This window comes from Apus apus, chromosome 12, assembly GCF_020740795.1.
Source record: "Apus apus isolate bApuApu2 chromosome 12, bApuApu2.pri.cur, whole genome shotgun sequence".
NCBI classification, from domain to species: Eukaryota; Metazoa; Chordata; class Aves; order Apodiformes; family Apodidae; genus Apus; species Apus apus.
Genome location: NC_067293.1, coordinates 14,672,785 through 14,692,245, shown reverse-complemented (window position 1 = coordinate 14,692,245; position 19,461 = coordinate 14,672,785). Strand labels below are relative to the sequence as shown.

The window sequence follows — 19,461 nt, the reverse complement described above, 5'->3', positions numbered from 1 at the left end:
AGATTCTGACAGCTGGTTTGTTTTTAGTGTTTCATGTTTCTCTTCAACAGTTCTCATAATCTGATTTCATATTGGCACACGTGGACTGGGAAGAGATACATTTGGGTAAAGTACAGCCTGTAAAACTTACTTGCAAATTTGCCATTTCTTCTAATGGAATTAAATGGCATTATATATCCAGCTGAGAAATTATTTGAGATGCTGTATATTGAAGTTGAAATTGTGTATAATTGTTGTCTGAGCCTTATTCATTTAGATTTCCCAGAGACACAGAATGGTTGAGATTGGAAGGAACATGTGGATGTGGAGGTCATCTTGTCCAATCCCCCTGCTCAGGTAGGGCCATCTAGAGCAGGCATCCAGACCCATGTCCAGATGGCTTCCGAGTATGTCCAAAATTCCCTAGCCTATCTGGACAACCTGTTCCAGTGTTCAGTCACCCAGTTAAGCTCAGCCTGGCTGTTAGTCAACACTTGATTCAGACCCAGACATGTAGAAGGCCAAATATGAATTAGGTTGTGAATATTAATTAAAGGACCTTTAGTTGTAAATGCAGACCCCTCTGTGGAAGCAGTCTCTTCTAATTGTTCTCTGATTTCTTGCCTAGTGCACACTTAATTTCCTTTTGTTGCTGATTTCTTACTGCTGAGGACTTAAGTGCCACCTGTGAACAAGGTTAATTTGCAAGCAGATCTGATGATCCACACATTGGGATTAGTAAAGTGCAACATTTATGATCACTGGTGTCACAAATGTTTTTTAATCCCAGTGTTGTATGCTTTATCTAATACATCATAAAGGCATGCAAACAAAACTCAGCTGTTGTGTGATTATTTACATAATTCTTTCTGCCTAATTAGTTCTCCACCAACTATGTAATTTGGGGCTCCTACAATTTTACTTCCAAGCTTTTTGAATAGGCAGTTTTTCAGCACATTTATTTATTTTCCCACGGTGTCTGCACTAACATGTTGTGGATTGAGCTGACAATTACTGGAAGTAAAAGTAACATATGTTTCTTCCAAATATAAGAATAGGAGTAAAAGATAATAGACTGGTTTTACATCATAAAAACTTCTATACTCTGCGTTGGATTAATAATGAAGTTGTAATTTAAACAAAACTTCTACTAATTGATATGTTAGTTGTTCCAGATGTATCTGTCCCTTTAAAGACTTGCAGTGTGGAGTGGCATTATAATCTGTGCCTGCTTTCCCTCCTGCTTCAAGTGTTCCTGACATTAATTCCATAGTTCTGCTCAGGATGGGAGAGAAACATTCAAACGTATAATTTGTCATGGAAATTTTAATAAGCCAGTTTTAATTAGCCTGTATTATTTGAGACACAAAACATTCTGATGGAAGTTGTAAATTTTCAGAACGGTAAATGGGTGCTCAAGTATTTGAAATAGCTAACAGAATAATGAATTATTTCAAATTGTAAATTTAGTAAAGCCTGAAAGAATACATGTTGACAAAGATTTTCTCGCAGTATTTAGGATTATGAAGGCTCAGAGCTTTATCTTTGTGAAATGATACAGTTCACTGGCATTTTGCACTCCTTAGTGCAGATTTATCAATCTGCAACTTAAAGCTAACACTGTGTTTTTCAAAAATGCTTTATTTTAAGAAAAAATATTATGAAATAGTCCATGGATTCCCAGCTTTCCTAATGTAAATTATAAAATATTTACTAGAATGTTTATCTAAAACCAGTGTGTCATATAAAATGTAAATGTAGAAGCAAACAAATGCACCTAATAATACTGGTGTGGTCAAATTTCAAGGAAATCATATGGAGATTTATAATGAAGCCATGGTTCTGATTTTTAGTGATGCTGTGCTGTCTTTTGAGAACAGATTTGGTGCGTAATGAGTGTTAGGATCAGTGTGTTCAGTAGAATAAGAAACTTTGATACACTGAGTAAAACTCAAGTTAACTGGAAAATAAGTAGCTCAAATATTTAAATAAGTTCAGGTAGCTTTACTTTCCAGACTCCTAGAAAATCCCAGGCTGATATTTTTTTACCTCCTCATTATAGTGCTAATTTATATAAATGTGCTAAATCCATTGATTCTTTCCCTTCAGGTTGAGTATATTTAGAAATGAGAACATCTTCCATCTCTAGTGCCAGTGGGCCTTTGTTTTCTTTTGCCCTAATCTTTTTGCCATCTCTAGCATAATGGCAGCTGTCTCTTCGTTAAATGAGTTTTTCGGAGTCAGCCCAAACTCGAGAATCAAGCATCACATGGAAAACTTTCAGTGGAATGCTGCTTTCACCAGTTTTCAGCTTCCTGTTGCCAGGAGCTGGAAGGACATATCACAAGAACCTGTACTCACTTTCTGAAATGCTTTTGGGGAGTGTTTAGAAGTTTCTGGCAGGTATCTCCTTTCTCTTTTGCTGTGCCTTCTTTCTTCTTCTGAAGGTATCAAAGACATCAACTCTGTCGTTTGTGTGTTTTGCTGTTTCAGACCTCTGGTCAACCTCCATTGAATTCCATTTCTATAGTGACTCAGTGCCCTGGAGAGGGCCTCTTTAGGTGCTGGAACACCAGTGCATTTATTATCGTTAAATTATCAATGTCTTGTTCTACCGTGGCATATTCATTATTGATGAATGCCAAGCTGCCCATGTTGGCTTTCATTTTCTTTGTGAATGCAGTAATAGGTCTTGCCTTTGAGCAAGTGAGGTTTTTTTGTGTCTTCAGGTACTTTATTAACCTTATTATTCAAGTTATTGATATATTGATAGGAAACCATAGCGGCTGTTATAGTAGAAGTGATGACTTTTCCTCCAGCAGATTTGGAGTCTTTAATGTTGATTTATCTCACCTTTTTTTCTCATGGAAGAAACCTGAAGAAAGCATGGAAATACCATTGTAGTGGTTCTAACATGGACATAAATAATTTAATTCTACTGCTGATGATAGTTGGTGATTTTTTTCTCTGACATATTGTGGTAGCATAGTGTCATGGTAACATTTGCATCCGTTGCTTGCTTAATTAAGAGAATTAATTTAGGCATCACACTGAAATGCCAGCAAACTGTGGTCATCTGGTCATATTTCAAAGTGCAAAAAACCAGAAAAGATATTTGTAGTCATTACGGCTGACTTTATACAGCCGTACTAATATTTACTTGTCTTCTGATAATGACACTGCATTTAATATTCTCACTGCAGAAATCATTGTACATCTTGGTATCTAAACATGCCCTCCCCCCTCCCCCTTCCTGGTGTTGGTTATTGTAAACAAACCACAGAACTGGATGGAAACTTCAGCTGGCAGCTGTAATGCAAACACAAAATATGTGGGTTTTTTTTTAAAAAAAAAAAGCTTGGAAGTTTCCCAGTCTCTTTCACCATGAGGCAAACAGGAAAAAATGGAATTACTACATAAATGAAATTTGGCAACAAAAGTTAATGAAGTAAAAAGGATAATGAGAGTTAATCATCCACATTTACCTGGATCTTTGTCATGAAGTTTATTTTACTTGTTTACATTTTAATCTTCTTTAGAGTTCTTTAGCAACCTGGCGTACAGAGAGTTCTAGTGGATTGCAAGATAAAGCATATAGTAACTTTCTGATACCAGTTAGTGCACATTTTTCTTAGTTACTTATTAATCTCAAGATGCTGTGTTGAGACCAGTGAAATAGGATAGCATTTTTGGAAGACAGGTGAAAATTGTAAACTGCACTTCTGCAGAGATACAATTAGAAAATCTTAGAGTAATTTTGAGTAGTTGCCATCTGCAGTAGCATTCAAAGGAAGAACAGAAAATGGGTTAGAGGGCATAAACTGTCCTTTACCTTTCCTTTTCCTGGCTCAAACCAGGACATTAGTAACCATTATTAATACTAATAATAGTATTTCAAAACTCGGGATTATCGTACAGAGTTGCCTACATAGTGACTAGATAATGTGGAAGAACCTTAGAGAAGGTTCTGTTCTTGTTGCAGTGGTGTGCTTCTTGATCTTAGTAAAGCAGTGACTCTTCATCTATTCAGATTTACGAACCCATTTCTCTTGGTTTATATGGAAATTTGGGAGATAGGTATGTTTCCAATTGTTGATTTATTTGGTTTTAATTTTTCAAATACTAGTTTTTGCAGTGAAGTCTTGGCTTAGAATTTTCTTATGATTTTGAAAAATATTTGTGGAACAACAAGCTTGTGAATTGTTATTTATCTTAGTTGAACAAGCATCTTTACACTTGGTAGTTCTGTGATTTTTATTTTGGTTCAAAATAGTAAGGATGAAACCTTGCCTACAGTTTTTAAATAAGCACTCATTAAAGCTTCAGTCTATATTAATGCAAACTGTTGCAAGTAAATATTTTCATACTGCAAAGTTGAAGACTGAACTTTGCCAAATTTGTGGTCTGTTAGGATGAGCAATTCAACAGTGCAAGTTTGATATTCTAACCAAGCACATTAGACCTCATTTCCATAAATGGAAAATATAGTTATTAGTACTGTGTTTGCAATGGTATGAAACTAGCTAGCTAGATATTACCATTTCAAAATCCTGAAATGTATTAATTAAGATACATCACATTGTTGGTTTCTTTCTTTTGCTATTCTAGATGAGTAGTAAGTACAGCTTTCCTGTTATGCTACTGAGGCTTTAACAAAGAAGGGTTTACTTGGAAAGTAATTTTTTACAAAAAAGTTTACATCATATAAAGTTTTCAATCATACTTTTAAAAAATCAGCTTTTAAGTGACCATTTACATACCATCTCTTTAGTCAGAGCAGGATAAGGCTGGTGAAATGCTGAGCCTCTTTCTAATGGAAGATATTTTCAGTTTAGTTGGGTTTGTATGTAGCTTCTGAAATGACAGCCTTTGAAGTACTCAACAGTATCCAAACATTATGGAAAGGTTGTGAATAGAATATCCACCTGAATTTAATTTCTTTATCCTGCAATTTGTTGACTATTTTATGAAGAATCAGTTTTGGGTTTAGTCTAAGCTCAAAAATAAATGGTTTATACAATTACTTTGTATGTTTCTTTCTCCTGTATAGTTTCCAGGTTGTTTGTTATTCGGCAGAGAGAGATGGGGATCTCAAAAATATGGAGTCATTAGAAATGTTATATTAGAGTCTTAAATTAGAGTATGGGAAAAGGCGGAATCGTGAGCTCCACTGTATTAAGAATCAGAATCCACATGGAAGAGTTGTTAAAGTAAAAGCCACAGGCAGCCAGGCTGTGTGATTTTTGTCATTCAGGGAATAACTTGTGTTTTTTCTTCTTGGGTTTGATATGTACAGCACACCACTTTCATCAGCTACACTTCAGTATCAGCAGGACCAGTTTAATCGTGCACTAGCTGTTTGTTTTTTGTTTTTTGGTTTTTTTTACCAGTGACTTGAGACTTTGTATCTTTGTGGATATAAACAACCAGGACAGAAGAAAACTGCAGACTAAAACTTACTTGCTTCAAAGTAAACTAATATTTCCCTTAGTCGATTTCACCACTCCTGTATTTGCAAGTAAATGGTTGTGAGTTTTTTCCTTCCCTCCTCCCCACCCCCCCCCCATATAGGGGAAAAGATGCCATATTTTTCTATTTTATAAGGGTTATGCCAAACTTCTAACGACCACTGCTGGCATAGAAGCAAATACCAGTTTCTTTTCTAGGTTTCCATACTTCTTAGTAAATAAACTTCTGTTGTTCCATGGTGGTTTTCTTACTCATAATTTTTCAAAGCTGTTTATTGGTTTACTGGGGCAGGTGGGTGGGTATTCCATTTTTTTTATGTTCAATGAAATCACATAGTTGAGAGAACCCCAGATAATAGTACCTAGTACAGGAAGCCTGAGGTATGAGCTGAGCTGTGTGGTGAGGCATTTCAGAATCCACAAAGACAACACATCTATTCAAGGTAATTAAAAGGTAAAGAAAATTAGATGTCATACTATATATAATTTTGTCATTGGTAGTTAAGCACATTGCCAATTTTATGTACATGAGATGGAGGATGTGACATCACTTTAACAAAGTCTCATAGCATACTAATTTTCAGTATATCTTTTCATAGACTGTATTAAAAAAAATAATTTATTAGAAGAAAAAATATCCAAGATGCCTGGGAATTTTCAAGTCAGCTGTTATAATTGTATAAATTTGTATTAATGGCAAGTCTTTACTATAGGAAAGGGATCGTTTAATGGAAAAGTGTGCCACCACATTATGTTGGTATGACCTTGCAGACAGGTAAATGTCACGGACCATGATGCAAACGGAACATCATGGAACAACATGGAAATGTCATATTTGAAAACAGGACAGCACTGCTGGTTCTTCCAGTTCTAACCTTTGTACTGTTTTCTTTACTTTTTAAATTTTCTTTTAGATTTTATAATATTTGAATAATTTTCCTTAACAAAACCTTACAGCTTTGCTGAGAGTGCCCGAGAGCAGTATGAAAAATTGTCCAACATGCACAACAACATGACTAAATTGTATGAAAATCTGGGAGAATATTTTACCTTTGATCCCAAAGCAATAACCATAGAAGAATTTTTCGGTGATCTGAGCAACTTCAGGACTCTGTTTTTGGTGAGTAGTGTCTACAAAACATATGTATTCTTATTTTTTCTTTATCCAATTTTAATTGTTTCTTCTTCTCTCTATTTCTCTTGTTATTGTATTAGGCAGGAAATGGGTTGAGTGTTTCCAGAGTTTTTTAAGATTTAATATTTAAGATTTAAGAGCTACAATCCTCCAGTTTGTAAATTGCAGCTCAACTGTCAATGTGGTTGAGACATATGGATAACTAGAAAATATTGTTCCTCTTTTAAAAAAATTGCCTGTTGGTTGACATAGAACACACAGGCATGATACTGAAAAATATGTAAAATCAAAACCTGAATGGACTTGTCTACGTGCATGTTGTATTGCAAACTGATGGTGCCTTAATGATGCTGTGATGTTAAGGCTGAGACTTTTAAATGAGCTCTGTATTGCTGACAGAACTCATGAAGTTTACTTAGATGCTTAGGTTATTTCCAGTCATCCAGTGTGGTTGATGGCAGGGTGTGGCTATTTTTTATGAAGGAATTTAATAATTGCACTTGAAATAGTTAAGGTTTTTAATGGGTTTCAGGTAATCTTTCCTAGTGGCTGTCTGGGAGCCATAATGAGCTACACCACAGGAAGTGTACAAGGAGAACAGGTGCCTGGAATGTCATGTTGTGTCTCTAGAGAATATTTGCTTCACTTGGAAATACCACCGTTTACCATACAGCTGTGGCTCACTGAAATGTCTGTTGCCAGTCACTGAGTTAATTTTTCACATCATCATAAGGACTTTCATTTTCACTGTGATGAAAACTTTTACTGCAATATATTGAACTACTGATTTTAGAAATGGCTGAAATTGTTCTTTCTTGTTTTGTTTGTTTGGTTTTTTTTCTTCCCATAAGCAAATATCCAATTCTTTATCATTAGTAAATAAGCCAACACATCTGCCAAAAGACTTGTCAGGAGCAGGGTTAGTTACCATGAGATATTTCTGTGCATTTACTGTTTCATAAATTCAGTGTGTACATTTTTGGATGTGGATATCTGAATTTGAAAAACTACTCTGTTGTAACTCCTTGGAACAGACTTCAGCCATAGCATCATCCAAGTATGTGATGAAAATCTGTCCTCATGTATTTAAACTGCTGTGAAGGTGATGGGAGCTAGAAGGCAAATGCGTTCTAGAAGGTATATTAGAAAGAAAATACATCCAATTGCTTTCTTTTATTTTCCTTTCTTTTGACTTCCTAAAAGTCCAGCTGATGGTCTGTTGGTCTTTAATGATTATTACTGAATTTCCAGGTAGAATTTTTATAAGAGATTGACATATTGCTGTGGACTGACTGAGTAATACTGGAGGTTTTCAGTGGGAAAATAAGATACATTAATTCTGAAGTGCAATAACTCTTCTAATAAAAAAGCTGGAATATTTTTGTCGACTTTCCAAATGAACCCAAAGTGGAGAGGAAACTACTATATGTACATCATGGTTGCAGGAAGAGTTGAAATTGTCATTGTTTCAGGTTTAGAATGAGTTTCGAAGTAATTCTGTAGGAGTAGTGTTGAATTCAAGCATGACTGTGTTACTGATTCATAAGTAATGTATCTTGTTTTTGCAGCAAAAAGCTGTACTTAAGACTTGAAAAAATGATAGTGATAATAATTTGACTATTGACTTTTCTCAGCGTCTTGAACTCTGGACTGTATGTAGGATTACTGCTACATGTTTTCATATTATTTCACTAACACTTGTTCTTTCGAGTGTCTTTGGGTATGACTGATCAGGTGTTGGTGATAAAATAATTAGCAAATAAGGTGAAATGCAATCTGACTACATTTTATCCATGTTTATTAATTTATAGTTAAGAGCAAAGGAATTCTGTGAGATTTAGATGTGTACCTTCATACAGAGGGCAAATCTGAGTTTCAAGATATAACAGTTTTATATATTATACAACATTCTTCTATAGAAAGAGTTGTTCCAATTTTTAGCCTTTAGTATAATGGCTGTGATGTATGATTGTCAGAGTGCTTTTGCCAAATTTTGGTAACTTGAAGAACAAAGGGACAACTGAAGAGAAATCTGGGATTAAATGTACTGATTGTGAAGGCATCATCACAAGACTTGTGGTGGCAACATTGCCCATGTTTGGACATGCAGTGCATCTGCTGATGATTTAAGTTCCACTGTCTGCAAAGACACAGTCTGGGTTATTTTATGAAGTTTTTATTTTTATACTTTCAGTACAATAGCAACACTATGTTGCTGGCAATCCATGTCTAAATTAATGGAGTTATGTTGGTTGGACGAAATAGATTGTGTCTGTTAATTTTCTGCTCGAAGCCAGATCAAGTTAGAACAGGTTGCACAAGGGCCTTGATCAACCCTTCTGGGTTAGTTTTTCAGTGTTTGATCGCACTTGTGGTGGGAAAATAAATAGCTGGATAAAATTTTGTGTGTTCCAAATTTGTCCATTGCTTGTTCTACCACTGTGCACCTCTGAGAAGAATCTAGTTTAATCTTCTCTACTACTGTGATTTTTTTTTTCCCCAAGGTAATCCATCTTTTGTATTCTATTTATATGCTATATCAGTTTTAATGGACTTGCCTTCTTTTTAAAATTTTGACACAAGGAGTAGCTATGGACAGTTCAAGAGTAAAGCCTACTTCTAGTAGGCACAATGTAGTCGTGAGCTATGGCCTCTTGTTACTGAGGGTCACAATAACCTCACTCATATGTTCTTATAATCCTTGATATGACACTGTCATGTTCTAGTAACAACTCATCAAAACCCTTCCACTCGTGGTGTAAATACACTCAGTCAATGCCTTGCAAGACACAATTGTTCTATTACCTAATTGACATAAAATACCTTCTGTGTTAAGGGGAAATATTTATAGATGCAAACTTCTGTACTCCTGATAAAGGTGACAAATCCACCAGGTGTTTCAGGCATTAGGGGGTCTTTCTGCTTTTGGACTTTCTACAAACCTATGTATGGTCAACTTCTTAGGAGAGTCATATATTTATATTCTACTTAATAACAACAAACCGTGAGGTGAAAAATTATCTGAAGGAGTAAGTCCGTGTAAATTAATCTAGTTGATCAAGATAGAACTATCAAGTTCTGCCTTCTGGTTTGGAATGTTCAACTTGCATTCCAAATAGAAAAGACATATTACAAATAGTTTTTTCTGAGTTTCTGGAAAAGTAGAGCTAATTTCTTGCATTGCTTTGTAATTTAGAAAGTGGACAAAATAATTTGCTAGGATACTGTTCTAATGCTACATGTTGGTCTAAATAGTTAATTAGTACATCCATCTAATGTTATGGTCTTTTTATCTGTCCTTTTCTCTTCGAAGCCATTTTAAAAAAAGTTATTTAATAAGGACATTAACCTGGACCATAAGTATGATGCATACTAATTTAAATAGTAATGCTTCAACATAAAAAAGTGAAATCTGAGGCTTATGTTGCTTAAGGAGACACTTTCTTTCCTTAACATCTTTTGTGCTTCAGTCAGTTCACTTGTTCAGATACGTACAGTAGTAGTAGTACTTGTAATTAGGTCTTTTGAGAATTTCTTGACTTATTTCATCCACTAGAGCAGAACCTTGTAGACTTTAGTGGCATAAAGATTCTTGTTTAGGGATTTAATTTTTTTCCAGACACTTGAGAAAGGCCTGGGGCAAACACTGGAAGTTCACAGTACAGTAATTTATTTATTTTTTTATAAGGAAAAGAATAGCTAAAGAATGTAGGATTTTTTGCAGCATTTTGATCTATCAAATGGAAAATGTCTGTTTTTGAATACTAAAAAAAGATATGCATGCATCATGTTTTCTAATAGCTTGCCTTTTGCAAGTTGGACAGAAACAGTCTTGAATAAAAGCATCTCCGCATGGTTTGAGCATTCAGAAGTAGTTAGGCTGAATGACAAGATCTGGAGTATATGAGAATAAAAAATTCTGGAACAGTCAAAGTTGTTTTTTCACCTTTCATTTTCCTGATCCAAGTGTATCAGTAATACAGTGATTCTCCTTTGTGTCCACTAGTTTCTCTTCAAATAATTTTCCAACAAAATTTTCCATATAAATAAGTTGTTATTCTGCCATCCCTAACTAACAGGAGGAAAGGAAATTTTCAGTAGACAGTATGGGCTGCTCCAGCAGCTGACCTTTCTCAGGGTCTGTGTGAGATTTATCAATTGCTGTTGAAACATTTTCTGTCCTTTTCCCAGCAATAGACAGTTACCCCAGAAATTGACTCACTTGTGGAAATTTTGTTGTTTATTGTCCAGATATAAAGTTTCCAGTCAAGTACCAAATTAATATTTTGTACTTAGTTTTTATCAACCTCTGTCTACCTTCACCTGAGAAAGAATGAGTACTTTTTGGCTTGTTCTGTGATGTTGGGAGGAGGAAACCACCCTGTGTAGTTAGGAATTCACAGTCCAAGTTACACCATAACATGATTGCAAATAGCCAAAGAAACTTACAGCACCTCTGACCAGTAATCTAACCAAAAACTCCTTGTCATTTCAGGTCATTTAGCTGCAATATAGTGACTCAGCCTAGAGATGCAGGTAGAAGAAACAGAGTTGGTTTATTTATCTCATATTTTATATCTGCTCCCACTTTATCCCCAGCTTTCTCTAACCATTTTTGCAGGTAACATAATTAGAGCCAAGGGTGTAGTGAGACAACAAAATAAAGTTTGCATCACTTTACCCCTCTGCCTCTTACAGTTAGAAAACTTGTCCCTCCTGGTCCCTCATGGCTGTACTGCTTTCTGCTCACCTTTTTTGTGTGTGTTTTTTTCTTGGTGGTAATGTTAGTGTTTTTTTTCTTTCCCCCCCCTAAAATTAGGTAAAATATTTAAACCTTTGGAGTGAGTTTGTAATTAGATGTTTTCCTGATACTTCTGACGTCTATCTATATTTACTGCATTGATTTTGTGCTTGAGTTGGTCTTCGTAACCTCATTGTATCCAAGACATCACAAGAAAGAAGTTAAACAATTCGGCATGACTTTCCTTTGCAAACCAAACTTGATTCAAAATCAAGCTTGGAGGGAGTAAAAAACGGTGTATTCAGGCTTCTCTTGGAGCTGATGATTACAGAGAAATTGAATCACAAGTAGTACTAAGTTTTAGTGGGGTTTTTTGGTTTGTTCTGATGTGTTTTTTTTCACTTTGCAGTTAAAATAGTAGATCCACTAAACAATAATATGCCTCCTATATTTAGGACTATTTTGAAAAGGAAATGTTTTTATTTTTTATTGATTTTAGTCCTCTTTTCCATTGAAAGTAAACACATTTATATTGTCCTTGAGGACAACAGCAACCGGATACATTTTGGTTTGTTTTGGTTTCAGGCTCTTATTGAATAATGATGAACAAGTTGCCTGAAGCAAGATGCCAGTTTGTTCTTTTCTGTTTTGTTTCTTCACTTTAACCTGATGTCTCAGAGTTTCTGTCAAGTTACCTGGAGTATTTTTAATCTATCACTTCCTGAATATACATTTCTATTGGTGCTAGAGTATGTAAAAATAGCCACCAAATCTGTCGTGCCTGTATGGACATAAACTTCCTTTTAATCAGATTGTGTGCTTCGTGGAAGTTGTATGTAATACATAAGCTAGCATTAGATGGGAAATTTTCTTTTTTTCTTGTACAGTTCTTAAATGATTCAGATTTTTGCTTGCTGTATGGCCTCCCATTTTAAGGCAAATAGTCTTAAAGCGGAATTTTGAGTCTAAAAAAACAATGTTGCAATAATGCCTTTAAGAATTAGTTGGATAAAATTTGAAGCTGTAACAGCAGACATTTATGGGCATAGTTGTTAAGAAATGTAGAGAAACTTTTTCTTTAAGTGAAGGGATTTCTTTTTTTTTCTTCATATCTGTTTTATCAGTGGGATTGCTTCTCTTGCCTGGAAAACATTTGTGTAAATGCAGATAATTGAATAAAGAGTTAAATCTTTAAATTACATTATAAACGTAGTTAGGGAGAAAAGGTTGTATTCCAGTATAAGTCAATATTCAAGCAGATGTGAGTAAGTCGTCAACTGGCAGTATGAGGGATGGGTTCTTGTAAAAGACCCATGAAATAAACTGCCCTTTTATATCAGCACTGACTGTTGATTGATCGTTACTGTGTGGTTGGGATCTTTTACAGTAACCCTGTAATAGAAGATCCAGAAAACTAAAATCCCCCCAAATGATATGATACATTCAATGATCAGTAAATGAACACTTTTTATTGGTGACCACTACCCTGGTCTTTCAACGTTTTGTAAGATTGATGCCCTGTACCATGCAGGAAATCAAACATCTGTTATGTTGCCTTCATAAGAAAAAGTTTCACCACAGTGGATTCAGCATCTTAAGTATGAATGTACCTGGTAAGACCTTTTCTTCTTTCTAGTATATGTTTGCTTGTAACTTGCTTCCAAGTAAATTTAAAGATTCATGACTCAGGAACACTTTTTCTGTGGCTTTTTTGAAGTGTCCCTTGAAAATGGCAGGGTCTTGGCTACAATAATATAAATCAATGCATATACAATACATGAATTAAGACATAATAAATAAGATTTATGATGAAATACAATACGTAGTTAAGCTAAATTTCTAGCTTCCAAACTATTTATGAGTTTGTAATTCCAGAGTGGTTTAAAAGAAAGGCTGTATTTATTCATTGGTTTCCCTAGTTTTTTGTCTGGGAATACAGTTTCTTCCCTCTGTCTAAAAAAGTAACAGTTCTTTAATGTAGTCTGAAAGAAAGATAACAGTTCCTAGCTAGTGGGAAGCTATGAAAAAAAGAAAGAATAATGAGCAAGAAGTATTTTCTCCAGTGAAGTTTCCCAAGAGGTGATATCAAAAGTGAAACATTGTCCTTATTAACAGCCAGTATGTAGCAAACCCTTCCTCTCCCTGAAAACTCACACCAAGACCCTTTTTAAAGTTGTCTAAATTGTCACTTCAGTGTGTACATCCAGCCAGTGCTGAGGATAACTTTTTTTAACATTGTATTGAACAAATCATGAATTAGGTCTAAACTAGGAGAGTTTATAAGTAATGGAATCAGAAGCAAAGGAATTCACATGGGAGTGATAACTCATGTCTACAACAAGCTGGTAGTACTGCTAAATAAATAGCTGTACATAAGAGGTAAGGGTGGCATTTCTCTTGGGAGATATCCAAAATACATAAAAATCATGATAAAATAAATTAAACTGAATTAGAGAACACTGGATCTGCAAGCAAGCAGTTAAAGACAGGCAAGTGTAGAAATAACAGGCAGCAAAGATGGGCTTATATTTGTTTCCTGGAAGTCTTAACTTTTCTGTGGCAATGGGATTGCCCTTGTGGATGGGTTAAAAGGAGGAATCCTAAAAGAAGGAATATGACTTGTCTCAAATCTCCACAAGGGTCGTCCATGTACTTATAGCCTCATTATTCTGTTTGTTCATGTATCATTAAGATAATTTGATAATTTGGATTCTTGTTTCTCTTAATTGTGATTTCAGATTGATCCCTGCATTATTGCATATTTAATTAGCTTGCTCATTCACTTCCTTAAGTTTATATTTGCTTGCTTATCACATTTAGCAAAATCCAAGGCAAGCTAATAGAATTGGATTGTCAAAATATAGTATAAAGCATGAAGTGGAAGTTGTAAGGAACCTCAAGAAAAAAATTGGAGTTGAAAAAGCTTATCTCCTCAAAGTTGGTGAGGTTTTTTCAATATTTGTATTTTCTTTGGTGTGTAATACCATACAACCTTTAGAACACTTTCTTCTGATATTCCATCAGCCTTGTCTGGAAGGAAGCATGCAAAATCTTTCAAACTCAGGCAGTTTTATTTTCTTATTCAAGTGCTTTATATCAATATACACTCTATTGTGTGTAATTCTGATAGCCTCTATTAGAATTTGCTGACAATTTCTACCCAGAAACTTTAAAATCTTTTAGCAAATCATATTCAAGGTCCTGCTGTTTAAAAATAATTTAAAAATTCACAGTCCCTACTGAATTTAGGCTTTTGTAGGAACAGAATTTACGGATTTACCTTAGAAAATATAAACTCTATTATAGAATCTCAAGGGTTGTACCTGTATGATGCTGCAAGGCTTCGTTTGCCAACCTATTGACTTCTCTTTCTTGATCCAGAAAGAATACTTTTTGAACAAAGCAATAATTCATATGCTATAAGCCCTGCTTTCTCTTACCAGATTGTACCCAAAATAGCTAGTGTGTTTTGCTGTTAGGTTTTTTTTTGGTTTGGTGTTTGCTGTTGGGTTGTTTTGTTTGTTTGGGTGGGGTTTTTTGTTGGTTTTGATTTTTTTGTGTGTTGTGTTTGTTTGGGTTTTTTAATGACAATATTAAGTTTTGTTTCTGTATATGTGTATTTCAGCTCTCTCAGGAATAATCTGAAAGACTTGCATGTTTTTATTCTGCTATATTGACTCAAAGGAACTATTAAAACAGTCCCAAATCAGTTCATTTGGGGGCTATTTAGTAATTATTCAAACATATACTGTTAAGTAATTAAGGCATGCAAGATCGTTTTTCATTGGTAGCCTTCAACTGGGTTCGGTAAACAGTGAAAACCTCTTCTACCTCTCACTGTCAGGCAGTTTTGCAACACAGCTGATAAGCCAGCAGCAAAACCTTTTTCCCTATTTGAATGTGCACCAGCAGCTACACTTGCCAAAAATCTTAATCTGTCGTGGCATGCTAAAGACATTTTGTATTGGATGAAATGGCCCTGGTGCATGAACCATGGGGCAGTATCCCAAACGTAATCTTTTCTACTTACTGTTTCATGCCTTCCCATCAGAAAATTCAGTCTGTCTGCTCTTGTTTAATACCAGCTCGTTACATCTCTTTTCCATTATTTTCACTAGGATAACAATGTATTTTAATGTGTTATCTTCCAAGGAGTGCTTGTAAGAGATCTTTCTTTTACATGTAAACCGATTGCTCAATCCACTGGTTTTTAACTCCGTTTCTGTAGATTAACTTCCAGTTAATCCAAGTTCATTGTTCCTAATGAATTATGACTGAAAAAGATCATTTTATTTTATGGGGTTTTTTTGCTTGAAGTTCAGTTCACATATTTTGCAGTTGCAAAGCAAATTTAGGGAATGCCTGAGAGATTACAGGCAGTTTTCATCATTGGTGCATGGCTGCTTTGTAGCCAACTACATCTTTAATATCCAAGGAAATCTGTGCATTAGTTTGTTTTTCTCCTTGTTTTTAATAATTTACCTTAGAGAGTCTGTTTACAACCTTGTTGGTGTGTGAGTATCTGCTCATCTGTCAAAACTTAAGATGTGTTCAGAATGCAAGAGATACATTAATTTTTTATTTGCTGAATAAAGCAAACCAAGCTATAAACTGGCAGTCCTGAGTGCAAGAGCCTTACTTCAATGAATCCAAATAATCACAAGGGGGAACATCAAGCTCTGTGTCCCTTCAGTTAGCTCACTTAACAATGAGATAATATTCCTTGCTCCATCTGTTTCTCTGCTAGGAGACAGAATAATTTGGTTTGATTTTTATTTTTTTATTTTAAAACAAAGCGTACTCAAACTTTAACTTTAATTAGCAGTGGAATTAGCAAAACTGCCCGCTGTTAGGCACCATCCAAAAAATACTGAGGGTCATGACCCAAAAGAAGGAGTTATATATGTTAAAATCTTTGTCTGTTGAGATTCACTTGAAAATTATTTCAGTTTTTGTATTAATTTATATGTTTTGCAAGTCCAGTATCTAGATGAATATTTTCTTCAAGCATTTTCCAAAGCTGTTGTGAAGGGTTTTATTCTGAACTGTGGATTGCTTCTTGCTTTGTGATGTTTGTGTGATTTGTAATTGTAACCTTAGTTTAGTTTTATTAGGGAATAAATGTAGTTATGTAGTGTTCGTGTATCTATGAACACTAGTATGTACTTTGTTACTGTCGAGCTACGTTGCAGTAAGAAATCTGCTGATTTTTTTCCTTTTAAAAGCAATGCCAATTACAGAGCTGCTTTTTTTCTGTATTAAAACTGATCTCTACCTTTTTAGGTAATTGAGCCTGCAGACCTACACAGAAAGGATGTCACTGCCATTTGATACTTAAAACTAACATGATAACTAAAAATTATGTATTAAAAAAAATTCCAATGAAACTCAGGAGTTTGGAAGAGAACAGATATAGAGGAGCGTGAAAGTAGGCCAAAGAAAAAAAGAGGTGAAAGCATGAGATTGTATCTGGATTTCTTTTAACTTAAGTCTTAACTTTACATTAGGTGGGGCTCAAATCACACTGCTAAGGAAGGTGCAGAATCACATTGCCTTTGTTGTAGAATTTGTTAGGTTTGTCCACAGTCTAGAGGTCTACAAAGCAAGGAAGTAGTAAATAATGAAGAAATCAAAGCCACATGAGAAAGAGAGAAAAAAACCCCACACCTTTGCAGTAGAACTTTAGTCAAGGAAATTTAAAGGATCGATGGTGTAATTAAAGCAGAGCAAACGCAGTAGAAACCATTCTACATCTGACTAAAAATCCTCTTTACCTTTATTTACAGGCATCATCATCTTTGAAAAACTATTATTAAATCTGTAGCAATATTAACTCAAATATAAAGTATGTTTATAAATACAGATGAATATAAATACTTTGCTTTCAGCACATAACTTGAAAATAACTGGGAGTATGTTCTTGCAAATTATTTATTTCAGGCTTTCATCAGACTAAATATATGGCAGTAGATGAGATAAAAAATATGAAATGGTTAAGAGTCAGGCTGCCTGATGGAGAGTTAATAACCATTACATTCCAGGTGGTTTGGTTCTGAGATACTTTATGATTGCATGTACTAAACAATGGTGATGATTTGAGTAGATAATCCTTGTTGTTTTGTTTTGGTGTGTTTGTGTTTTTTTCTGGTGCGTTGTTTGTGTTGTGTTTTGTTTGTTTTTTTTTCTGGCATAAGGAATGTGGTATAAAATTCTTTGTGTGGGTAGGAGGTTCAAGAGAATTGGGGACAGGAGGAAAGAATCCACTAAAATAATGAGAAATACTAGCGCTGTTACCAAGGAGTTTCCAGAGTGCTATAGCAAAGCTAAGAGCAGAGAAGACACTTCGTTCTCCAGATAAATCCTTTTTTGTTATGAAAATACTTCTAAAGCTGTCTTTGTGCAGTGCTGTATTGCACTGTTAGCTCTGAAACAGCCATCCTGGGGACCAAGAGCTGTAGAGGTGTGTTGGTCTGAAGCCCTGCTGGGCTTTCTCTCTCCTACTTTGCAGAGTGACCTGTTTGACCACTGCAGAAAGCACCAGGTGTTAATGCCCCTTATCCTGTTGTAGCAACAGGTTGTTTTGACAAGCTCTGGTATTTTAGGTTAGTGCTTAGTGCATTTTTACTTCCTATCCCCGACTCTTCCATTATAGTCTCTGGAAAGAGACTGTGGATGAAGATACTCCAAAAACATTTACATCCTGGAAGAAAATAAAATAGTAGGAAATGTACATTTAGAAGAAAAATGGGCAGGCCTGTCCGACCTCTTTGTGTTTCCTATGCTGCATATGTTGGAATGATGAGGTTTGTTTATTTTTGCTTGTATGTACATATTTATGTATATGAAAAGATGGGTATAGGTAGATAATGAAAGGCACTCTCACATACAGTTATCAGTATTTTGTTTTCTTACTGTTCTTCTGGAAAATGAAACCTTGATTTTGAATGGCTTTTGTTTGACTCGTTGGTAACCAGGTTATTTTATGAACTTCAATCTCTACTTTAATATAATCTCCCTTCAGCCAGGACTTGTAGAGTGTTGCTCCAAGTGAATTTCAGATGCAATAATTTTAGAGCTTGTTTAGTTCAGTCTGCGGTAGTCTTCCTCTTAGAAAATATGACAGAATCTATGATCCAATCATAGTATATTAGTGGCTAGTGGGCTACTAGTTCAGCCATGACTTTTCTGATTTGCTTTCTCCCATAAGGTTGTGGGCATTTACTTTCATTACAGCTTATGAAGTTGCAGTAAAATGAAATCTCTGTCAAGTGTGATTGAATGTGCAGAGACAGAACTGTCCAAAACCAAAAAGGATAAAACATTGATTTTTCTCCTTTAATTCTCTTGTCTCTTTTCTAAAAGAAAAGGTGTTTCTCAGTGCAATTGGTTATGTGATGGTACAGCAAATGGAGTTCTTGGTCCAATTTTCAAGTGCGTCCACAAGGAACATCACTGGTAACTGTGATAATCCAGCATCTCTGCAAAACAGTATCAACTATTGAGAAAGGGGCTGTATGGAGTGTTTTACCTCAGTAAACTCTTGAAATGGCATATGCACACTGCATGTTGTTGTCCCTTGCTTGAGTGACTATTCTGTATTTGGGAGGCATTTGAGAGTCTTGGATGACATTTGAAATGTTATTTCTGAGGAATATATAGAACTATGTAATTTGTGAACGTGTGATTTTTCTAATTTTTAAGTCATTATTAAATTCTATAAGGAAACAAAATAAACATTGACATGGAAAGCATTTATCTTATGCCCTGTGCTTAGTAAGTATTTACTGTTCATTTTTTTAAGATGAAATGTCATTAATTAGCATGTACTATGTTAATTCTGGACATATTTTGAGCCAGTTTATTCTTTACTGTTATTACTATTTGCTGGATATTAAGTGTTGGGACTCCCAAAGTCACCTGGAGCCCAAACCTACAGTACTTGTAGATAGAGGATGTTAGCATGCTGTGAGTTGGAGACAAAAGGGAGCAATAAATTTGTAGCTGTTGTGAATATAAATAAGAAAATTATCTCAAAGATTTATCATGTCTGTCTGTGACATTCGGTGAAATTCCATCCTGATGGATTTCAGTGAATTTCTTCGCGATAAACGTATCCTGGAGAAGGCGAAACTAAGGAG

General features: G+C 35.1%; 1 protein-coding gene across 5 annotated transcripts in view; it reads left to right on the top strand.

The window, feature by feature from the left end:
- Window positions 1–19,461, top strand: part of DIAPH2 (diaphanous related formin 2) — a 213,838-nt gene that overhangs the window by 126,052 nt on the left and 68,325 nt on the right. For all 5 annotated transcript variants that reach the window (XM_051629988.1, XM_051629986.1, XM_051629989.1 and 2 more), the window contains one exon: window positions 6,404–6,567. In XM_051629988.1, the coding sequence (XP_051485948.1) occupies window positions 6,404–6,567 (164 nt within the window). The remainder of the gene's footprint in view (window positions 1–6,403; window positions 6,568–19,461) is intronic.